This window comes from Crocodylus siamensis, chromosome 4 (assembly GCF_052110815.1).
Source record: "Crocodylus siamensis isolate JL-2025a chromosome 4, ASM5211081v1, whole genome shotgun sequence".
NCBI lineage: Eukaryota > Metazoa > Chordata > Crocodylia > Crocodylidae > Crocodylus > Crocodylus siamensis.
In genome coordinates, this window is record NC_143398.1 from 22747286 (window position 1) to 22767097 (window position 19812).

The following is a 19812-nucleotide window of genomic DNA, read 5'->3' on the forward strand; positions in this document are numbered from 1 at the left end:
GGATGAAGTTCATCTGGCCCTGCTGATGTGAATTCATAGGGACCTGCGAAGAAGTGAGTGTAGGTGAGACGCAACAGAATGGAGAATGCCACTTTCAGAGCTGCTGCTGTTTAAAGATAGAAGCTCTGAGAGCAGGGGAGCGGCGGGGTCATGAGGCTTGAGAAAGCTGAGAGAGAGAAGAGAAGAGCCTATGAAAGAAAAAAGGAATATCAAGGGACCCTTCAACAGGACTGTGAGGAGGCTAGGTAAATTTTGTTTGATTTCTGAGGGAACGAGGGGAGGATTCACAGAAAGACAGAGCAGCAGGGCTGCAGCGGGGAGAGGGAAAAAAAGAAAAAGAAAAAAGGAACTTATCCAATTCTAATACTGTGAACAAAAAAAACCAAAGAAAAGGATTTATATCTTAACTCTTTGTATATATTAAAAGTTTTTATCATTGAGAAGGTCCAAGATTAGAAGTAGAAGATGGGTTTGGTTGATGACTCCTCCATCAGCGTTAATAAATGGATTTATGTAGAGAGATCTGAAGAAAGAAGATCTCAAAGTTAAGAGACATTGCATAAAATAAAAGAAGGAGAATTCTAAGAGTGAGACAATTCATTAATACTAAGTTCAGTTAATTTATGTTTTTGTTAAAAAAAGTAACGTAGTCTAAGTGAAGAATTATAACGTTAAGACGTTAAGAGAGACTAGAAAGACATGCAGATACCTTCTTCTGTCCAACTGTGTGTAGGATTTGAACAAATGTAAAAGGAAAATAAAGAAAAATAATTGGTGTTAACCAAACTGTGGTTGACTATCTAACTTTTGGCTACAAGAGTAAGTGTATTGAATGAGCTATACAACCCATATGTGAGCCCCACTAAAAGATTGCGGTAGAAGAAAACTAAAGGAATAAATAACTCCTCCTGACTAATAACATCTAAAATTTAATATTATTAATAATAACATCAAAGATGTGGCAGGTGAGAAAGTCAGGACATACCGCCAACTCATAAAATAGCAGTAAGTACAGGAAAGGGTATGATGAGCAATCACAACAGGACCCGTCAGAAGCTCACTGATTGTTTCTCTTGTTATTTCCTCCCTCAGCTTGTCCCCTTCCTTATCCAAATAATATTTGTCAAGCATCTGGTTGCAATTTGCATCAGTCTTCAGAAAGAACTTAAAGTAGCTATTGAATAGTTCTGCTTTCTTTGCATCTTCTGTTAAAAGTTCCCTCTGGCTGTTGAACAGTGGACCCACAGGTTTCTTTGTTTTTCATTTTAGCTACTATACTTACAGAACCTCTTCTTGTTGTCTTTAACCTGCAGGACCAGGTACAGCTCTTTCTTTGCCATCCTGATTTTTGTTGCTGCCCATTCTTGCTATTTCCTGGTAGGCTTTCTTAGTGACCTGCCTATTTTACCATAGCCTGCATGCTTTCCTTTTGCATTTGAGGCATCCTAGAAGCTCCTTGTGCCACCACAGTCTCTTGCCTGTTCTTCCTGTGCTTCCACTGTGTCTGAATAGTTTCTTGTTGGGCTTCTACTGCTGTACCTTTTAGAAGCTCCCAGATCATGGGCATGTTTATCCTTCAGTCCGTCTTCCCATGACACTGTACCTATTAACTATTTGAGTTGAATGAAATCCACCTTTCTGAAATCTAGCATTCTAGTTTTGTTGGCTTCATGCCTTCCTTATCTTGGGATCTGGAATTCTATATCATGATCCCTTCCTGCTGAGTTACCCATTGTTTTCATATCTTCCAGTAATTTTTCCCTGATCAGGTCAGGATAAGATTCCTAATAGATCATCCCCTAGTTGTATCCTCAACCTTCTGGAACAGAAATTTGTCCTCCGCACAATTTAGGTACCAGGTCAACATTTTACATTTGGCTGTATTGTTCTTCCAGCAGATGTCTGGAAAATTTCAAGTCTCCCGTGAGTACTATCTCATACCTTTTGGATAATTTCTTCACCACCTCAAAGAATGCCTTACCTCCTTTTCCTGACTTGGTGACCTGTAATAAATTCCTACCATTACATTGTTGCATCTTTCACCTTCTGTCTTCACCAAAATGCATTCTGCTCTTCTATCTTCTTCCTCCTGAACCAGGGAACAGGTGTATGTATTTTTGGCAAACCACCTTTTCTCCCAACCCTGCCCTTCCACAACAAAGTGTAACCCTCACTGTTGACACTCTTATGAGAACTGTCCCACCAGGTCTCTGCGATACCAATTAGATCATAGTTTTTTTTCCACAGGCTGCAACATTCCTGCTCATCTCGTTTATTCCTCTTACTTTTTGTATTTGTATACATTCACTGGACATATTTTGCATTTCAACCTATGCACTTCCCTTTTTCTGCCACTTGTTGGTGTTCTGCGGCTTTCTGGCCCTTTCCCAGAGTTGAGCTGCTTCTTCCAGTCTTTCCCCCTTTCGTTTGTTTCCTCTGTTGCTGGAGGGTTTTGTTCACCAACTCTCATGGAATCTAGCTTAAAACCCTCCTTACTAGGTTGGCCAGGTTATGCCCAAAGATGTTCCTTTTAGTTCTGGTCAGATGGATCTCATCTCTTGATATCAGTTCTCCTCCCCAGAACATCTGCTCATTGTCAGAGAATCTAAAGCCTTCATGCCAACCCTAGTGTCCCAGCCACATGGTTACTTCCATGATGCAGTGGTCCTTGCCTGGGCCTTTGCCTCCCATAGGGAGGATTGATGAGAACACCACTTGTGCTCAAAGCCCCTTAACCCCCTTGCCAAGAGACTTGTAAGTCACCTCTTTTCTCCTCTGTGTTGTTTGTGGCAGTATCATTGGTGTCTACATGGAAAAACAGGGAAGAGTAGTGGTCTGAGGAATGGATGAGCATTGGCAGGCTGTCTGTGACATCCTGAATTTAGGTTCCATGCAGATAGCACACCTCCTGGGACCCCAAATCTGGATGATACATTTGGGCCTCTGTTTCCTGCAGAAAGTCACTCACCACAACCACCACCACTTTTCTCTTTCTTCTTGGTACAGTGGTCCTAGATCCCCATCCCTGGGGCCCTGCATATCCTGCTGTCTAGACTGCTGAGTCTTCTGCATCATGCCTCTTGATGTCCTTTGCTCTGCCTTTTCCTCAGCTGTTCCACTGCAGAGTGCTTGAAAGAGGTTGCTGACTTCAGTCATGTAAATATTCTTTAATATGGTGGTGGTTCTTATTGTTATCTGAGGCCTACCTTGTGTATAAAACTATAGTGCAGAATTCTGGGCTGCACCTCTAAAGCTTAAGTTTAAATTGTGCCCTCCTGATTGTGGATTGTTCTGCGGCCTAGAGAGGACCTCAAATTAGATGGCCTTTGGGGCTGAGTTATGCTAAGGCACCTCTCAGCTCATTCTTTGGGATCGTGGAATTGTCAGAAATCTGCAGTGCTTTGTTTTGCCACTGCCACCAAGATTACTGCCGTTGTCAGCATGCCCTGTGGGCCTAGGGCAATGATACACTCGGGATAGTTTTACAACGGTGTTCTACTATGCCTGTGCTAGGGAATATCTTCCTTCACCAGCCAGGGATCTGGCTTTTTAATATTCTTTTTGTGCTATTATCGCCTTTTTCCCATAGTATAAAAGGGCCAGCACAGGAGTAAGACTCTCATTCACAAACTGTTAGCTGCCCAAATTTCACACACCAGAAGATAAGGGTGAAAGCTTCTTTTCTTTTTACTTGCATATGCTTTTTATTTATCATTGGTAGATCTTCATATTTATAAGAACTTTTTTGCATCAGATGCTACAGAGGTCATTGGCACAGGAATTGGCAGCAGTCTGTTTTTTTTCCTTATGAATTTGTTTATTTTATAAGGTGGCAATAAAATTAAAATGCCAAAATGGATTTTAAGATGAGCTGATGTAAGACACAATTTACACTGCAGGGCTGTAAATCTTTTCATACAGTAGATAAGGACTTTGAAATATGTTTCATTAAGAAAAAGGCAGAGCTGGCAGATTAAACACATTTTGAATAAGACTTGAACCTGAATTATTGTATGATTACACAATTCAAATCAAGCTGAACAGAAAAAGACCAGAACTCGGTTCTTATGGTAACGTGCTCATTTTGTATGGATCCAGTTCAATCATAACTTTGGCTGTTTGCCCAAAAGCCCTGCTTTATTGGCCCCTGCCCTGCATCCAGCCCCTGTATCCAAAATGCTGTCCTCAAACTCCTTTCTTTCCATCCCTCTTAGATTCAGTTCCCTCATGCTCACCTTCAAAGTTCTACTTAGCTTTAGGTCCTGGCTGATGACTTGGGTTTGTGGGTGCTGTCAAACAGTAGTCACACTCAGCTTTGTGTTTTATCACACATTTTCATTTAAGTCATTCTCAAAGTTAGCCAGTGGCTGATCTAGTAGCATGGTATTGGAATCCTTTGTTTTGTTCCTGGTTGTGCCAGACTCCCTGTGCTACTGTGAAAAATTGTTTTTACCTCTCTGTCTCTGATATGTGCTCTGGAAAATGAGTACAACAATCATTCCCTACTGAGCAGAAGTATTGACAAGTTTAACTTATTATGCAGAAGTTGTTTTAAAGATGTTGGGTGAAAGTGCAAAGTACAATTATTTATTTTGTGTTATGTATAACTTTTAGCTGGTATCTAACTTGCCATTTGTCTTGTACGTGGGCAAATATGTGTTACATAGCTCCTTTTAATTCTGCTACTTCTCAGTTTTGTTTCCAAATGTATTAGCCTATTTCAAGGAAGTATATTTCAGTTTTATTTTTCTTGCAGAGTGTGAATATAGAGAAGTTGCAGGGAACATCTATCAACATATCTACTGAGGACGGTTTGTTAAAAACCAAGTATCTTTATGCAGAGTCTTCATTTCTGTCTTCAGCAGCTGGTGATATTCTACTGGGAAGTGTTCATGGTAAGACAGGAAAATAGACTGACATATGAATTACATAGTCTGAAATGCAACAGCTCTGCAGGTATCCAGAGTATTAATTATAACAATGAAAGGACTGCTGTCATTATGCTGTGTCCCTAAATGAACTACAGGCGCAGCATCTGAACAAAACTGTTCAATGCTAGCAAATACTAAAATAAGATTGTCAACTAGTTTTTGCTTCTTTTGCTCTAACAGATGTTGTTAGCTGTGTGAGCTTGAAGTCAGGTAGAAGGTAGAGGAGGGTAGCACCTTAGAGCCAATCTGATAATAAGTTCTCTTAGCAGTATCCCCTCCACTGGCCCTCTTTCTGCCAGTCCACTCACAGCGTCTGACGAATCAGGTTGCTGCCTATGCCTGTGCCTCTCTAAACCAGTTAGTCTAAGTTGCTGCCCTGTCCTTCTGCCTCTGCTGTAAATGATTTTTCCTATGAAAAGGGAAAAACATACATCATATGGAAGAAACATGTACCGCATTTTCTAGGAATATAACTACAATACTTGGCAACTATTGATACTCTGGATCATGTTGTATGCTCAAGAAGTCTGTGACCATCACACTAAGACCTTCAGTGTGTATACCTAGACAAAAGTATGGAGGAGTGGAGACTGCCTTAGACTTACTTTCATCACTTTAGACAGTTGAGAGAGTTCCAAAAGCCAGGCCAGGTCCAGACTTCAGTGCCTTGATGGTTGTAACTTCTCCCAGAAAGCAACAGATTAGAGCTGCTGCTGACTAATGTGTTTCTGTCAGGGTGGTGTCACTTAGCCTTTCTCCAACCAAGGAGTCTCCACAGGACGGTGAAAGCTAGGGTTTTGAGGTGGTCTGTAGTTGCTTTACTCTAGAGCAGTGGTTCTGAACAGTTTTCAGTCAACATACCCCTTGGTCTCAGAGTGAGACTTCACGTACCCCCTTTCAATGGGAAATTAATATTTTAGGCCCTTTGACCTGTTAGACAATGTATGAAAAATATCTCATGTACCCCCTGATGAGGCTTCATGTGCCCCCTGGGGGTACATGTACCCCTGGTTCACAACCACTGCTCTAGAGGTTGCAATATTGTGGTATTTTATAGGAACTACCCCACCACAAGTAATCCCACCACATTGCCAACTAGCCCTCCAGTCAGATGCAGTTTACAGTCATACATAGGACCAGTAACTTTACAATTTACTGTATAATTAAACCGTGGAAATTGTAATGAATAAAGAAAACATCATTAGTAAAACTGCAGTCTGTTTTTAAACAGCTGCTTTAATTTGTTGTGGAGAATTCAAAAGAGTTAACCTGCTTAACAAGATGTCTAAGTAGAATTTAGTTATGATGACTTAAAATGTTACTATTTTTATTAGAAATGTTTTCTCTGTGTTTGTGTTGGCTCTGTCTACCACCAATACACTTCCAGTTCTTCTTTTCCTGGTCAAATGTCATGTTTTTCCTTCAGGAGTGAGGGTGGCTAGCCTTGGCTTCTTTTCCTGATAGTGGTGCTAGGGATCCTCAGGGTGCTAGGGACTTGCCAGAATTCCCACTGAGTGAGCACCTCCTCTCTGTGCTTGATGTTTATGGCATTTTGAACAGAGATAAAATAAATTTCTCACATTGGCCCATGTTCAAGTTTTCACTGTAGGTACAGGTTCTATCACTTTAGCTATATACAGTAAAATCCCTGTTATCCAGAATTTTACTAACTGGCACACTCTACTGACCAGAATTTCCAGTCGACCGGCCAGATGCTGGGGTGAGGGGGCGGGGAAGCTCACACATGGCTGCCACCACCGTGGTACCCTGCGCTGCCACTGCTTCACATGTGGCCGCCCTGCCCCCCCCCCCCCCAATGCTGCCACCACCCACTACCCTGCGCCACTGCTGCTTGGTGTGCAGCTGCTGCCATCCCACCCCCCCGACTCCACATGATCTGAAAACCCCTGCCAGGTTATTTCAGATAACTGGAATTTTTACAATAACTGGCAATCCCCTTACCCTGGGGATGCCAGATAACAGAGATTTTACTGTACCACCAACTTGTTGGACTTCTAGGGAAACTGCCTGTCTTTACTTCGCACTGAAAATACTCATTCTCCCACAGATTCCTGTAAAAGAAACTCCCTTGTCCAGTAGAATAAATGGAAAACTGCTTTTATTCTAAACTTCCGAAGTAAATCTCAGCTTTTGGAATTAAACCAGGCTCTCCAGTAGATACGGGCATCCGGGTATTTTTAAAATGTATTTAATAATTAGTTTGTTTAGTTTTTTAAAAGTTTAATGTCCAGTATTTTGAACCAATATATTAATTTCTACCAAAGCAGATTGTAACAAAATGGTTCCTGTTATGGAATGTTCAGAGTGTGAGTGTGAGTGTGCACGCGCGCACACGCAGTGCATGCATGCATGCTTGCATACATGTTCAAAAAACTTATTTAGGATGTTGCAATGACAAAGTGGAACAGTAACATCTGTATAGTTAAAAGTAAATCATCATCGTGGTCCAAGTGCCAAAAGCTGTTGTAATTTCAATGAGGAACAGCGTGATTAGAACTGTATCCAAATGAAACAAATATTTCTTATCTTACTTCATGCTTATTTTCATATAGCACTTCAGAAACTATTTCTGGAACACTTAACACTCACTAGATTAACAACGGTTCCTTTCACAAATGTTTCTTTAAAAAACAAAAGTAAAACTGTATTCAGATATTCAGTACTGTGTGTGCCTTCAGTGAAAAAAATAATTCCCTGTATCTGTGCAGAGCTGTATAAGAGTCTTCATATTTATACACAGTATGTTATAATAAGTGGTGTTTAATCTGATGGTGAGACTTTAAGGCAAATTAAAATTACATTTTTTTTAGTAGTAATCTTGCAGGTTGTTAAAAATAGCAGTTCAACTTTTAAATTTATTCTTTGCCACTTGTTTCTGTTTCTGTTTTCCTTGGCTTGAAAAATGTCTTACATCAATCACTTTCACTTGCGTTTTCTAGACTTCCTGACTTAATCCAAAGCTGCAGTGTTACGAACATTTTAAAGGAATGTGGAAATATTTGTTAATTAACTGCTTTTTAAAAAAATTCATAATGAAGGTTATGTCTACACTGCCATGAGAAGGTTTGATTGCTACACATACACATAAAGCCAAGCTAACTTTAATCTAATTAGCTCAAGTACCAATAGCTAAGGCAGCACACACATTAGCACAGAGCTGTGCAGCAAGCCTGTCAGGGATCCTGGGTAGATACTTGGCAGCTGAAGCCGATACTACTCAGCATCAGTGCTACCAGTACCAAAGTAAATTAGATTATGTCTAGCTCATGTATGTTTCAACATGCTCCTATCACATTTATGCTTGCAGGACAGATGTACCTTAAAGTTCATGGCAAAATTAGATAAATACTTTATTTAAAGCTTTAGGGACAGATCATTTTCACTTGTAATGAATTTCATATTCTGGATCTCTACAGTCAGAGCATAGTTGCAGTGTTTGTGTTGCAAATAATTCAGAGCATTTAATTGTTAATTAAATCTATTGATTCCTTGTAAATAAAGTGTGTGACAAAGTTAGGTAAGAGCTTGGTGCTTCAAAATGCAGTAAAGAGAAAATTCTCCATATTTTAAAGTTAAAGCACTTCCTCCATTTTATGATTTAAAGTCCTGGTCATGTGATAAGAGGCAGAGTAAAGACTTCAACAAAGTTTTGCTTTGTTCTGAATGTTACTGTTCTAAGGAGCTACTGTGTAGTAGTATGACTGAGGGGACATACTTGTGGGAGGTGCAAACACAGCTGCTGCCACATCAGCAGCCGACTGTATCACTGCAGTTGGCATCATAGGAATCTGGTACTACCTCACACATTGGCAGCTGCCTAGGATGCAGATCTGCCCTGGTACATCTCTGCCACTGTACATAACATATTGAATTTCGTGACGCTTAGAAAGCAGCCTGTTACTTTTTAGTCAAAATGGAGTGAAAATTCATCTTATAATTCTTCACTAAGTCTTTGTATTGCTATGAACATTGGACTTTTCATGAAAGCCAGAGCAGACATGCTTCCTTAATGAAGGTAGATACAAAGACTTATTTTTAAAAAATGATTTTTTCTAGTTCAGTTTTTAAATTTTAAATCTTGACTTTTGTTTGCTTGTTCTTTATTTTATTTCCATTTCTATTTTATTTTCATTTTCTAGTCACTAACATTTTGTACCTGTTTTTAGTGTCTTAATTGTCAGTAGAATTTCAGATGTTATAGAGATTTTTAGCTCTTTAAGAAGTTTCACATCTTAAATACTTATCTTAGTGAGACATGGCTTACTGACATCCTTTCCATAAGAATGACACAATCTTAAACACTAAATGGATGAGCACATAGCCTGTACTCTATACCCAATACCACTTTCTAACAGGAAATCAAGGGAGAAGAAATGGTCCAGTCAAGGTATGCTCTTGATTTAGGAGCTGGAACTTGTGCTTACAAGACCTCTAATTGCTTTAAAAATTAACCTTACTTAGGTGTTTAAATACATCTAGAAAAGCTAAAACCTAATGTAATTTGAGGCTCCTATTTTTGAAAAATTTGGCCTTCATGAATATGAAAATGTTTCCAATTTTAAAAAAACTAAGTGTTGCTAACAGTGAAACAATTTTGTTTTGAAACTTAGAGAAACCTTTATTGAAAATGCAATTTTAGTCCCAGCAAACATCTGTGTATGTCTTTTATTTAAAACACATTGGGTAGCCCCTCTGACGTCAGTGGAACTATTCATGTGAGTAAAGTTATATTTATTTTTATATATATATATATATATATATATATATATATATACACACACACACACACACACACACACACACACACACACACACTGATTGCACAATCAGGGCCTCAATATTATTTTTATTTTTTTACTAGAAACAGATTCCTGGAGGAAAGAGGCTTACAGGGACTGAGCACAGTTGGACCTTCCAGGCTAATTCTCAGTTAACAGGAAGGCTACAGGTCAGAGATCCCATCTTGGCTGCACAGGACTGTACAATTGCACCTAGAGAGTAGTGAAGATATCAAAGCCTTGTAGGGCTTCAGTGAAGGGATATACATTCAGCTTCCCCATAGTCCTTTAAGATTCAGCCTGATATAAATAAGTCAAAACATGTTATCTTGTCTGAAATGTTTTGCTTTACCTGATGGACTGATTGACCCACCCCTAGTGCAGCAACATGTGGAAAGGCTAGATGGCTAGATGCAGCCTTATAATAATTGAACTTGGCACAAATACCTGAAATACAAAGATAAGTTTTATAAATTTTTACTGCAGCTTATGGTACTAATGTATGTTAAATGACCATTTAAATATTCTAAGTATTTTCAGTAGTCTGTTTTTAATGCCTCCAAGTAGAAACTGTTTAGACAAGTGCCTATACCAGTGATTCCCAACTAGAGCGCTGTGGCCGGGGTGCCTTGATATCCTTTCAGGGGTGTTATGGGATGCCGCACAATGTTAACACTGTTAGGTGTGTTAGCACGATTCACAAAATAAACTTGCGGGGGGGGGGGCAGTATCCAAGAAGAAGGGCGGTACACTGACAGCAGCTCATGCCACCCAAAACCAGAGCCTGGCTGACCAGAGCCATACACTGGCTGCTGGCCAGGCTTCCTGCTGCAGCTGCTGCAGCCCCAGGAGGCCCCCAGGACCCCAGGTAAGGCTGCTCGGGCCAGCACAGTTGCTGGACCCAGCCTCCCCATCTGGGGTAACCTGCCATGTGCTAGATCATACTGCCATGGGCATTCTCAAGATGTGCCACTGCTGCGTGTCCCTGAGGAACCAAAGCCCATGCTCATTTTGACATGCCCATGGATTTCAAATTAGAATCCTTAGTATTAAAAAGTTATCTGATGTGGTCTTTCTGAGTACTTTGCAACAAGAGATTGCTCTGTTATTTTTCTGTAATCAAAAAATGAATGAAAACTAAGAGCTGGTATTTTCCGTGGGATGATGCAAGTCTAATGATGTTGAGAACCAGTGAACTTTACAGTACAAAATCAAAGCCATGAAGGGCTGAGATATGAATTCAGTCCCTTCTCATGCTCCCCAACATGCCTTAGCCCTTATAGTCCTAAAGGAATCAGGACGTCAGAAGCAGTACAGTACAAAAAAGAAATGGTACTTTTTCACATCCAGCACCCACATCTTGAGGTTGGCCTCAAATTGACCTTGACATCGGGCTTGAATTTTAATAGAGGAACAAGGTTATGTATGCAGGAAAGTATTCTAATTGTTCAGAAATTATAAAAAACATTGAAACAGTAAGCCACTGCCATCAGTGATATGTTTAGTTTGCCAGAATGTGATATTTGCAATAATCCACCACAGTATTTATCCAATGGGACAGAATAAGGAAACCAGTATTTAAGTGTAGTTAAATATCCCCCTGTCCATGTATTGCACATTGAGACTGAAGAAGGGCTGGTTAAGGTTTTTTTGTTTTTTTTGTTTTTTTAAAAAGGTTCAATTAAACATGGTTATTATGGAACAACTGTATGACTTGGTATGTATAAATTTACTTTTATGGAAATTGCAAACCACAGTGCAGAAGGAAATGTGGATCTGATTTAAAACAATTTTATACTATACTGTTGTGCTTGAAGTGATATAACTAGCATCTGTCACGTGAGAAGTGTTTCTGATAAAGAATCCAAGAGTGCAGGTAAAACAATTCTAGGTGATAGTGTATGGGCAGTTATTGAGGCTGATGATAACAATGAGAGAAGATGAGAGAGAAATTTCTAATGTCTATACACCCACAAAAAGTGCTCAAAGAACAAAACTGTTCCAGAAACTAGAATTATACGTGTTGGGGAATTATCGTAAATGATTTCAGCGGTTTTGGGTTAGTGTACTCCTGGCAGCCGGATGCAGAGCAGTGTACCTCCAGCAGCCAGACAGGAGGGGAATGGCACATGGCCAGATGCCAGCGGGGGGTGGCATGTGGCTGGATGCAGAGCGTCAGTAGCTGCCGTGTGCAACCTTCCCTGCCCCCTGTGTTCGGCCGGCCGGGTGGTGTCTGCGCAAGATGTGTGGTGATGCTCCATCCCTGCTTGCCTGCACGTACGCCCTAGGGCCTTCTCAAGTACCCCTGGGGGTACGTGTACCCCCAGTTGACAACCCCTGGTGTAATAGAAAAAGTCACTGAAGGATGTAGCACTGTAAAGGCGATGGATACATTGGCATGAACCCTGAAGGAAATGGTTAAAAATGCAGGATTGATAGATGTATGGGAGAACTCCAGAATAGCAACAAGATTTGACTCCGGGGGAAGGAGTTCCTCAAGAATAGACTAGTCCTGTTATCAGAAGGACTGGAGGTGATATGCAAGAATGTAACAGGTTGCAGTGAGTGACCATCGAGTACTAGACATCAAACTAAAAACAAACCAGAATAGTCAGAGAGGAAAAGGAGTGTGGAAGCTAAACATGAGACTATTAGAAAACGAACAACTGTCCAAGGAATACGTAGTGCTATATAAAACCTGGAAAACCATGTAGAGATATTTTAAGAATCCCTGGAATTGGTAGAGAATGATAAAGAAGGCAACAGGAGAGTCCTTCCGCAAAGTAGGACAAAAGGAAGTGCAAAGGAAGAGACAAGAACTGAGACCCCTACAGGGAGAATTAGAGAAGTGGCAAAAACAAGCAGTACGAGGGGAAGACGAGAAATAAGAGATTGCAGAGCACAAGAGAAGAGTCAACAGATGGTCTAGGAAGAGAGCAAAAGGGATCTTAACTCGAGCACCGGGGACAGAAGAAGGAGAAACATGGAGTAAATCCTTCTCAATCAAACTCAAAGAAGCAAGAAAGGAATTGCTGATATTGATGAAAGTAGAAGGAAAATGAGCAATGAGTCAGAAAAATGCTGGAAGTGGCACGATCCTACTACAAAGAATTATATAAAGGTACAGGTGAAACAAAAGCCCAGTCATTTGCAGAGGAAATTGTGCAAAGAATAGATGAAGAAGAAAGAGTGGAGATGGAGAGAGAAATCACCCAGAAGGAGGTGCATGAAGCAATGGAAAAACTGAAGAGGGTAATCCAGGTTGAGATGGATTAGCATGTGAATTTTATGAGAAATTTTGGGGATGTATAGGGAAAGGCCCAGTAAAACTATTTAATAGAATGTGGGAGCAGGGTGAAACAGTTTAAAGGTTTGTGGAAAGCATTGTAGTCCTCATCTTTAAAAAGGAGAGAGAGAAAAACCAGAAAATTGATTTTAATTACGCTGCTAAATGCCGATTTATAAAATCTTATCAAAAGTTTTGGGCCAAAAAATGAGACAGTTTATCAGAGCTGATTCATGAGGACCAGACATGTGCCATATTATGGAGAAGAATTGGGGATGCGTTATGGCTAATAAGGGACACACTGAGGGATAGAAAGTGCCTTGGGCCTAGACACCCCTAGACCGCTGTGCAAGAATGGAGAAGCTCATGGTACACTTTGCACTGTTAGAAGAGATCATGAAGAAATGGGAAAACAGTAAAAGCCTTGAAAGGAATATAAGTGACAGAATAACAGAAGTGGGGAACCTGACCGAGAGTCAGTCAGCCCAAGTGTCGAAGGGGGTTGTGGAAGCACAGGCAAAGACAGAACTTGTAGAAATTGCGTGGATAGCACACAAAATGTATTACTTGTATGTGAGAGGTTACGCACATGGGGATTATGCAGATTGGAAAAGTGCCCAAGGGAAAACTGAGAACATAAGAGTCAATTTACCACATGTTCTGGGAGTGCAAATATGCAGAGAAGGTGTGGAAGAGGGTGGGGAGGTTTGCAAAGAAGACCAAGTGGTATACTGTATTGACATATGAGATGGTGATATATGGACTGAACCAAAGAGGACAAATGAGCTGGGAACTGACACTATTGATAATGTGCATAAGAGTGGCCATCTGTAAGACGTGGAACCTGCTGGAGTGCAAGGGACTTCTTCACACCATGAGAATGCATGCAGCTAGCCTTGCATGAACTGCTATGGTATATTGAAAGGGATGAAGAAGAGCTGGGAGCATCGAGCGCGATGGACAAGTAGGAATGAAAAGACTGGGAAATGGTGTTCTGGGAAAATTCTAAGTGGGAGGGGAGGAGCAGGGGGAATAACCAAAAATGGATTGGGAAACTGATGAAAATATGACAGGTAATACCATTTGTTAAGACAGATGTTAAAGGATATAAATGAGATTTTATCTTGGTTTAGGGAAGAGATATCTAAAGTGATGTAAACTGTTTTCTTTTTAATGTGGGGGGGAGATTTTGATTTTTAATAAAAAATAATCTGTATCAGTTAATACTAATATGCTTGTTACATCTCTACTTCAGCATACTGTTCTACATACTTACTTCCTATCAGTGGTCAACTTTCAGAATTTAATCTCCTTAATATCTCAGGGCCAGATCCCTGTGAAGGGTTGTACGCTCAAATCATGCTGATGTCAGTGCTAAGGATTGACTGAAGATGCTTAACCACCTCAAAGGAATGCTGTGCACCCAGCAAAAACAGGCCTTTCTTTAGCAAATACCTTCTTAGTATAAGGAGGAAATAAGCAAAACTTAGGGCAAGCTCACATTTTGCTAAATTAAGTTCAAAGCACTTACCAGTTATACTACTGTACTCAGTGGTGATACATAACTATGTTTTTGAACAAGAAGTAAATAAATGATTTTATTACAATAAAGTGGTGCCATTAGAAGGTTTATGACTTCATTTTACTGGATTCCTTCAGAACAGGGCACATGTGTTAACCTGATTACTTGCACAGCATGACATTTCAGAGGTTTGAAGAGAATAGTATGGGAATGTGTAATGACTCCTTGGGCAGTTGTCCAGGAAGCAGCCCTGCAGGATAAAAGAGAAAATCCCATCCTGGAAAAAAGTCATTGCAATCACCATGTGCACCCTGGAAAATATCTGCTGGAAAATGGAATCTTTTTGTAGTTAGCTGTCTGTAGGCCATTTTATTTCACAACATATTCAGTTAATTTATTAGTTATATTGCTGCTGTAATCATTGCACAAGAAGTAAAAGCTGTCCCAAAGTACAATTAAAAATTACTGATTTTTACACACAGAGTGCCCTTGGCTTTTTTGTTTGTCTGTATGTTCCTACAGGATTAAGATCATTTTCCATGTCTGGAATTCTAATTTATAAAGCAACTCCGAATATTAAGCAGCATAATTTGCATTGATGACATTTTATTGCTTTGTATATGCAACTTCAGCAAAAGTATGTAGAATAGGGTCAAAGAGTGGAACCTTACCATGCTGCTAATCTCTGATATTCTTGAATGGACTGAAAAAATTATACAATAACTTTCCTTTATCATTAAAGCACAAACTGTTTTTCTTTTATAGGTGATATCACCATTGAAACCAAAACAGGAAACATCACAGTAGGTGTGTTCTACTTTCTCTTTAAATATAGATTTAATTTTTTATCCACCTGTGGTACAGAATTTGGGCAAAATACATGGATTACTAATATTGTTAGTATTTTTTTTAAGTGTTGTCTGTGATTTTAAATGCAGAATCATTTTAAAATTTTTTTTTTATTTCATTTCAGCTTTGAAAGTGCAAGAAAAATTTTTGATATTAGGAAAAACTTTACAGAAATCTTCAAGGGCATTTTAGAAAAGTATACAATCTTGATTTAAATACTAAGAGCAGAGAACTTACCTCGGCACTTTGTATTCTGTTTCAGTATTTAATTACTGTCACTGAAAAATTTATGGTTCCTTGCTGGTTTGAATTTGTCCTACAAAACATTCAATCATCAAAATGTAGGGCTAGAAGGAACCTCAGGAGATCATCTATCCAAACTCTGCACTGAGGCAAGATCAAGAATAATTCAACTATGATCAACTTGCTTTTTAATCTAATAAATTTTATATTTGATGAAAAATTAACGGGAGGGATTTAATTACAAGTACTATGAAATCATCATTTATTTTATGTCATCCGCAAAGATGTGAGGAGACAAAGTGCTTATGATGTAAGTTCTTTTCTGAACAATATGCTTTTGACTATTAAAAAATGACAGTTAACTGTTACTATTTCAGCAATGATTTTTATTGTCCGTGTAACCCTTCTGCCCAGCCCTGGATGGCAGTAACAAGGACCAGGTTCAAATTTAGAGGTTTAACACCTACTTTCCAAATCTGGCTCAAGCCCCCTCCCAGAAATGTAGGAAAACAAATTTTAACTAGGTATTGTAAAATGAATATACTTCCCCAGTCACAAACAATGTTAAACTAAAACAGGGTTTTTTACAGTGGGAATGGGAACACACATGCGCACACATACACACTTAAAAAAAAAACCATGGGTGACTGGTGCCTCTTGAGTTGGGGGGTGGGGCACGTGTCCCCCCTGACACCAGTCAGCAACCGGGGGTGGTCCCTGGCAGCCTATCTCAGTCACCTAAAAGCAGTTGCACTTTTGGAAGCGGCACAGCCTCTTCTGCTGGCAGCCACACCCCCCAGCTGGAGCTCATGGAGGGGACATTAGTGGTCCTGCCTGCGCCTCTGCTCACTGGCTAAACAGGGAGAGCAGCCTGACAGGCTGTACTGGCGCTCTCAGGGGGTACATGAGCACCCTCCATGCATCTCCTACGCATTGCCACTCAAAGAAAATCTTCGTTTTTATTTCTGATAAGCACGCTGGTGGATTAGAAGGCATGTTAATATGACTACGGTGCCTAAACTTATCTCTTTCTGTCTACCAACAGATGACAAAGTTTCCTTAATTAGCTCACCCCAGGTCTAAACATTAAGAAGTGCCTGAGAGTTGAGAGCCATTTTATGTTGCAGATTTACATGCCTAAATGATTATTTACACTTCACTTTCTCTAAGACTGTAAAGCTGGTTATTCTGATTTTCAGCCTCTTTTTGGACATTTTTAAAGGTACAAATGCCTTTTAGGAGTGGTTTGTAGCTGGGGGATAATGGGTCAGTTAGGATGATTATTTTTTATTTACTTAATACTTTTGACCTCAAACTCTTAAAATGTTCTATGGAAATAAGTCAGTATTAATTTTTCTGTTATACACATGAGACTGAGGCACAGACTGGTTAGTGTGTTGTTAAGGATTGTTAAGGTGACATAGTGACAAAGTCAGGAAGTAAGTTCAAATGTCCTGCCTCACCTCTTATTCAGATCATCATACTATGTTACTACCATGATGATAAGTACATTTTCAAATTTTCACAATGGACATTTTTTCCTATGTATACAAAGTTAGTAGCAGTGTTTAAGAAGAAAAAAAAGATTTTGTCTTAACAGGGATGGCATTAATTAATTAAGTAAGTAAGTAAGTAATGTACACATTTTTTCTATCACTGAATCTAGATTCTTGGTAGTGTTGAAGTGATGTTGTTGCCATAATTGTCCAAGAAATATGAAAGAGAGAAGAATTCTTGTGGGTGGTATCTTTTATTGGCTCAATGGTATGGTTGAGATAGACAAGTCTCCCTGAGAGGTCTTCCTGAGGTGAGACATGAAAAAGGGTATTCAGTTACCTGAAAGCTTGTCTGCCTATCCCAGAGGTGGGCAATTATTTCGGCTGGAAGACCGCTTAATGAGTTTTGGTGAGCTGTTGAGGGTCACAAGGGTAGCCACGCCCCCTGGTCGCCATTTTGGGATTGGAAGTCTTGCCCCTAACCTCTGACCTTTACCACTGGAAGTCTTTCCCCCTGGGCTGGAAGCACACCTTTTGGCAAGAGGGTTTGCCATCTTAGAACTGGAAAAAAATCCCAAATTGTATACTAAAAATTAAACATTGATAATAATATATTTTAATTTAATTAAAAAAAAAATTATCCTGATTTGTGTGCTTGTGCTGTACATATAGAAGTGACTGCATAATAGCTCAAGATGAAATCTTACTCTTCTATATTGAGTGGGATGTGGAGACCTGTGAGGGGGTTATGGGTGGCTGGGTAGGTATGGGGTTTGTGGGGGGCTGTGGGGGTGCATGTGTGTGGTAGGAAGTGGGCATGTAGCAGTGAGCGGGGCTCCCCCCAGAGGTGTGCAGGTGTGTGTGTGTGTGTGTGTGGGTATGGTCTTTGTGGGGTATATGATATGTGGGGGGATGGTGTGCTTGTGGGGTTTGCAGGGGAAGGTTTGAGGGTATGACTTATGCCCCCCTGAGCAGGTCAGGACTTGTCGACATACCCTGCAGTGCCTCCCTGCCACTCCCAACAGCACACAGCCCCAGCGCACCCCATGCTTTGTGCCCGCTCTGCACCACCCAGCTGTGGCATGTCCTGCTGCCCCGGGCATGCAGCGGAGCTGAGGCAGTTCCTTCTGGCTGCCACTGCTGGCCCCAGCACACACTGCCCCACCTCTGTGCACCTGGCACCAGCTCCAGGCTCACTAAGCCAGGCTGAGCAGCAGTACCAGACAGAAAGTGTTCCTTGGCATGGGGGTAATGGCCCCTTCAGCTCGCCACCTCCGGGTAGTTTTGGTGCCACTGTCCAGAGCCTGCGCCATACCAGGCGTCAGTATGGCTCCATCACCGCCGCCTCTAGGCTGCACTGCGACTGCTCCACATTGTCACTGCTGCTGTGCTGGGCAGCCCAGAGGTGGCGGTGAAGCCGTGGAGACACGGGGCAGCCCCACGCAGGCTCCAGGTGGCTGCACTGGGAAGCGCTGGCGAGGGGGAGGGTCCAGTTTTGTCCCACACTAACCAGCAGTTTGTCCCATTGCTGCGGTTACTAAGCCCAGATCCGGCGCAGAGTGCACAAGGTCAGGGCTGCGCACACTGGTCCCCACCTGTAGTGCAGGGCTGGCACCAATGGTAGCAACAAAAGAGAACTATCAGAAGTTTAGGGGCATAACACTTAACTTTAAGATATAAATCTGACACAAGGCAGCAAGTAGAAATGATGCTGATCAGCAGTTTTTTGCCCCTGCAGAATTTCACATTTATACTCACTAGGAATTGAGCGACATTTTTATTATTCTAATGGTGGTACTTTTGAATCTTCCTTACCTGTTTTTCTAGCTTTCTTCCATTCTTTCCATTTTGTTTGGAATTAATATCTGTACTCTGTTCTGAGACATGTCTGAAATGTATTTTTCTCCTTGCTGATCAAATTTTTTCACTGTGAATTACAGGTGTCTAAGTGCCTCACAGAACTGGACCCTCGAAAATAAGTATATTGAAACAGGAGCCAAGCTTCAGTGAAGCAGCATGCTTCCATCTTTTGAACAAAGTGAGGCCCAGAAGGTGTTGCAGAAAATAGCAACCATAAAAAAGTAACAAGCCATGCTAAAAGGTTTAGTTTGGTACAACTCAGAGTGAGTTGTAGTTTTGCATTGCTGAACAGCTATGCTGGAAACTTTCTACTATGACAAAATAATACGTAGCTTGTAAGTTATTTGTTAATTTAGATCAGCCTAACCTTTTTTCCTCTCTTATCTGATTTAAATCACTGCTTGAAATAGTCAGTAGGATACTTGTCAGAATTCCTTACAGTTTTACTAAAAGGACTAGTGTGCATGGTATTTAATACCATGCTATCTTTTCAATTTATACTTGGCACTCTTGCTAGAAACTCACTCATTCCTTGTTGTTATGTCTTGTTCCCATTAGACCATTAGATTTTTTTTTAGTCAGCTGCCAGGACAAGTTTCCTTCTCCCATCCCACTACACTTGCCTCCCATTATAGAAACACACACTTTTACTTTTTAGCTAGAACATGTTCTGAGAGAGAAGAACTTTTGGACAATTGAAAACAGAAGAAAAATAGAATATTGTGACAGCCATGTTGGTTCAATTGGATGGGAATGACTCCCATCCTGATTGGAGTGGAGTATAAGAAGCTTATTTCCAATAGGAAGTGCAGGGCTGGCTTTGAAA

General features: G+C 40.6%; 1 protein-coding gene across 5 annotated transcripts in view; it reads left to right on the forward strand.

Moving 5' to 3' along the window:
* FAM185A (family with sequence similarity 185 member A) overlaps positions 1-19812 on the forward strand; it is a 71744-nt gene that overhangs the window by 20688 nt on the left and 31244 nt on the right. For all 5 annotated transcript variants that reach the window (XR_016441724.1, XR_016441725.1, XM_090041952.1 and 2 more), the window contains 2 exons: positions 4757-4895; positions 15304-15345. Coding sequence is in view for 3 of the 5 variants with exons in the window: in XM_090041952.1 (XP_089898078.1) it covers positions 4757-4895; positions 15304-15345 (181 nt within the window). In the remaining 2 variants the exon portion in view is untranslated. The remainder of the gene's footprint in view (positions 1-4756; positions 4896-15303; positions 15346-19812) is intronic.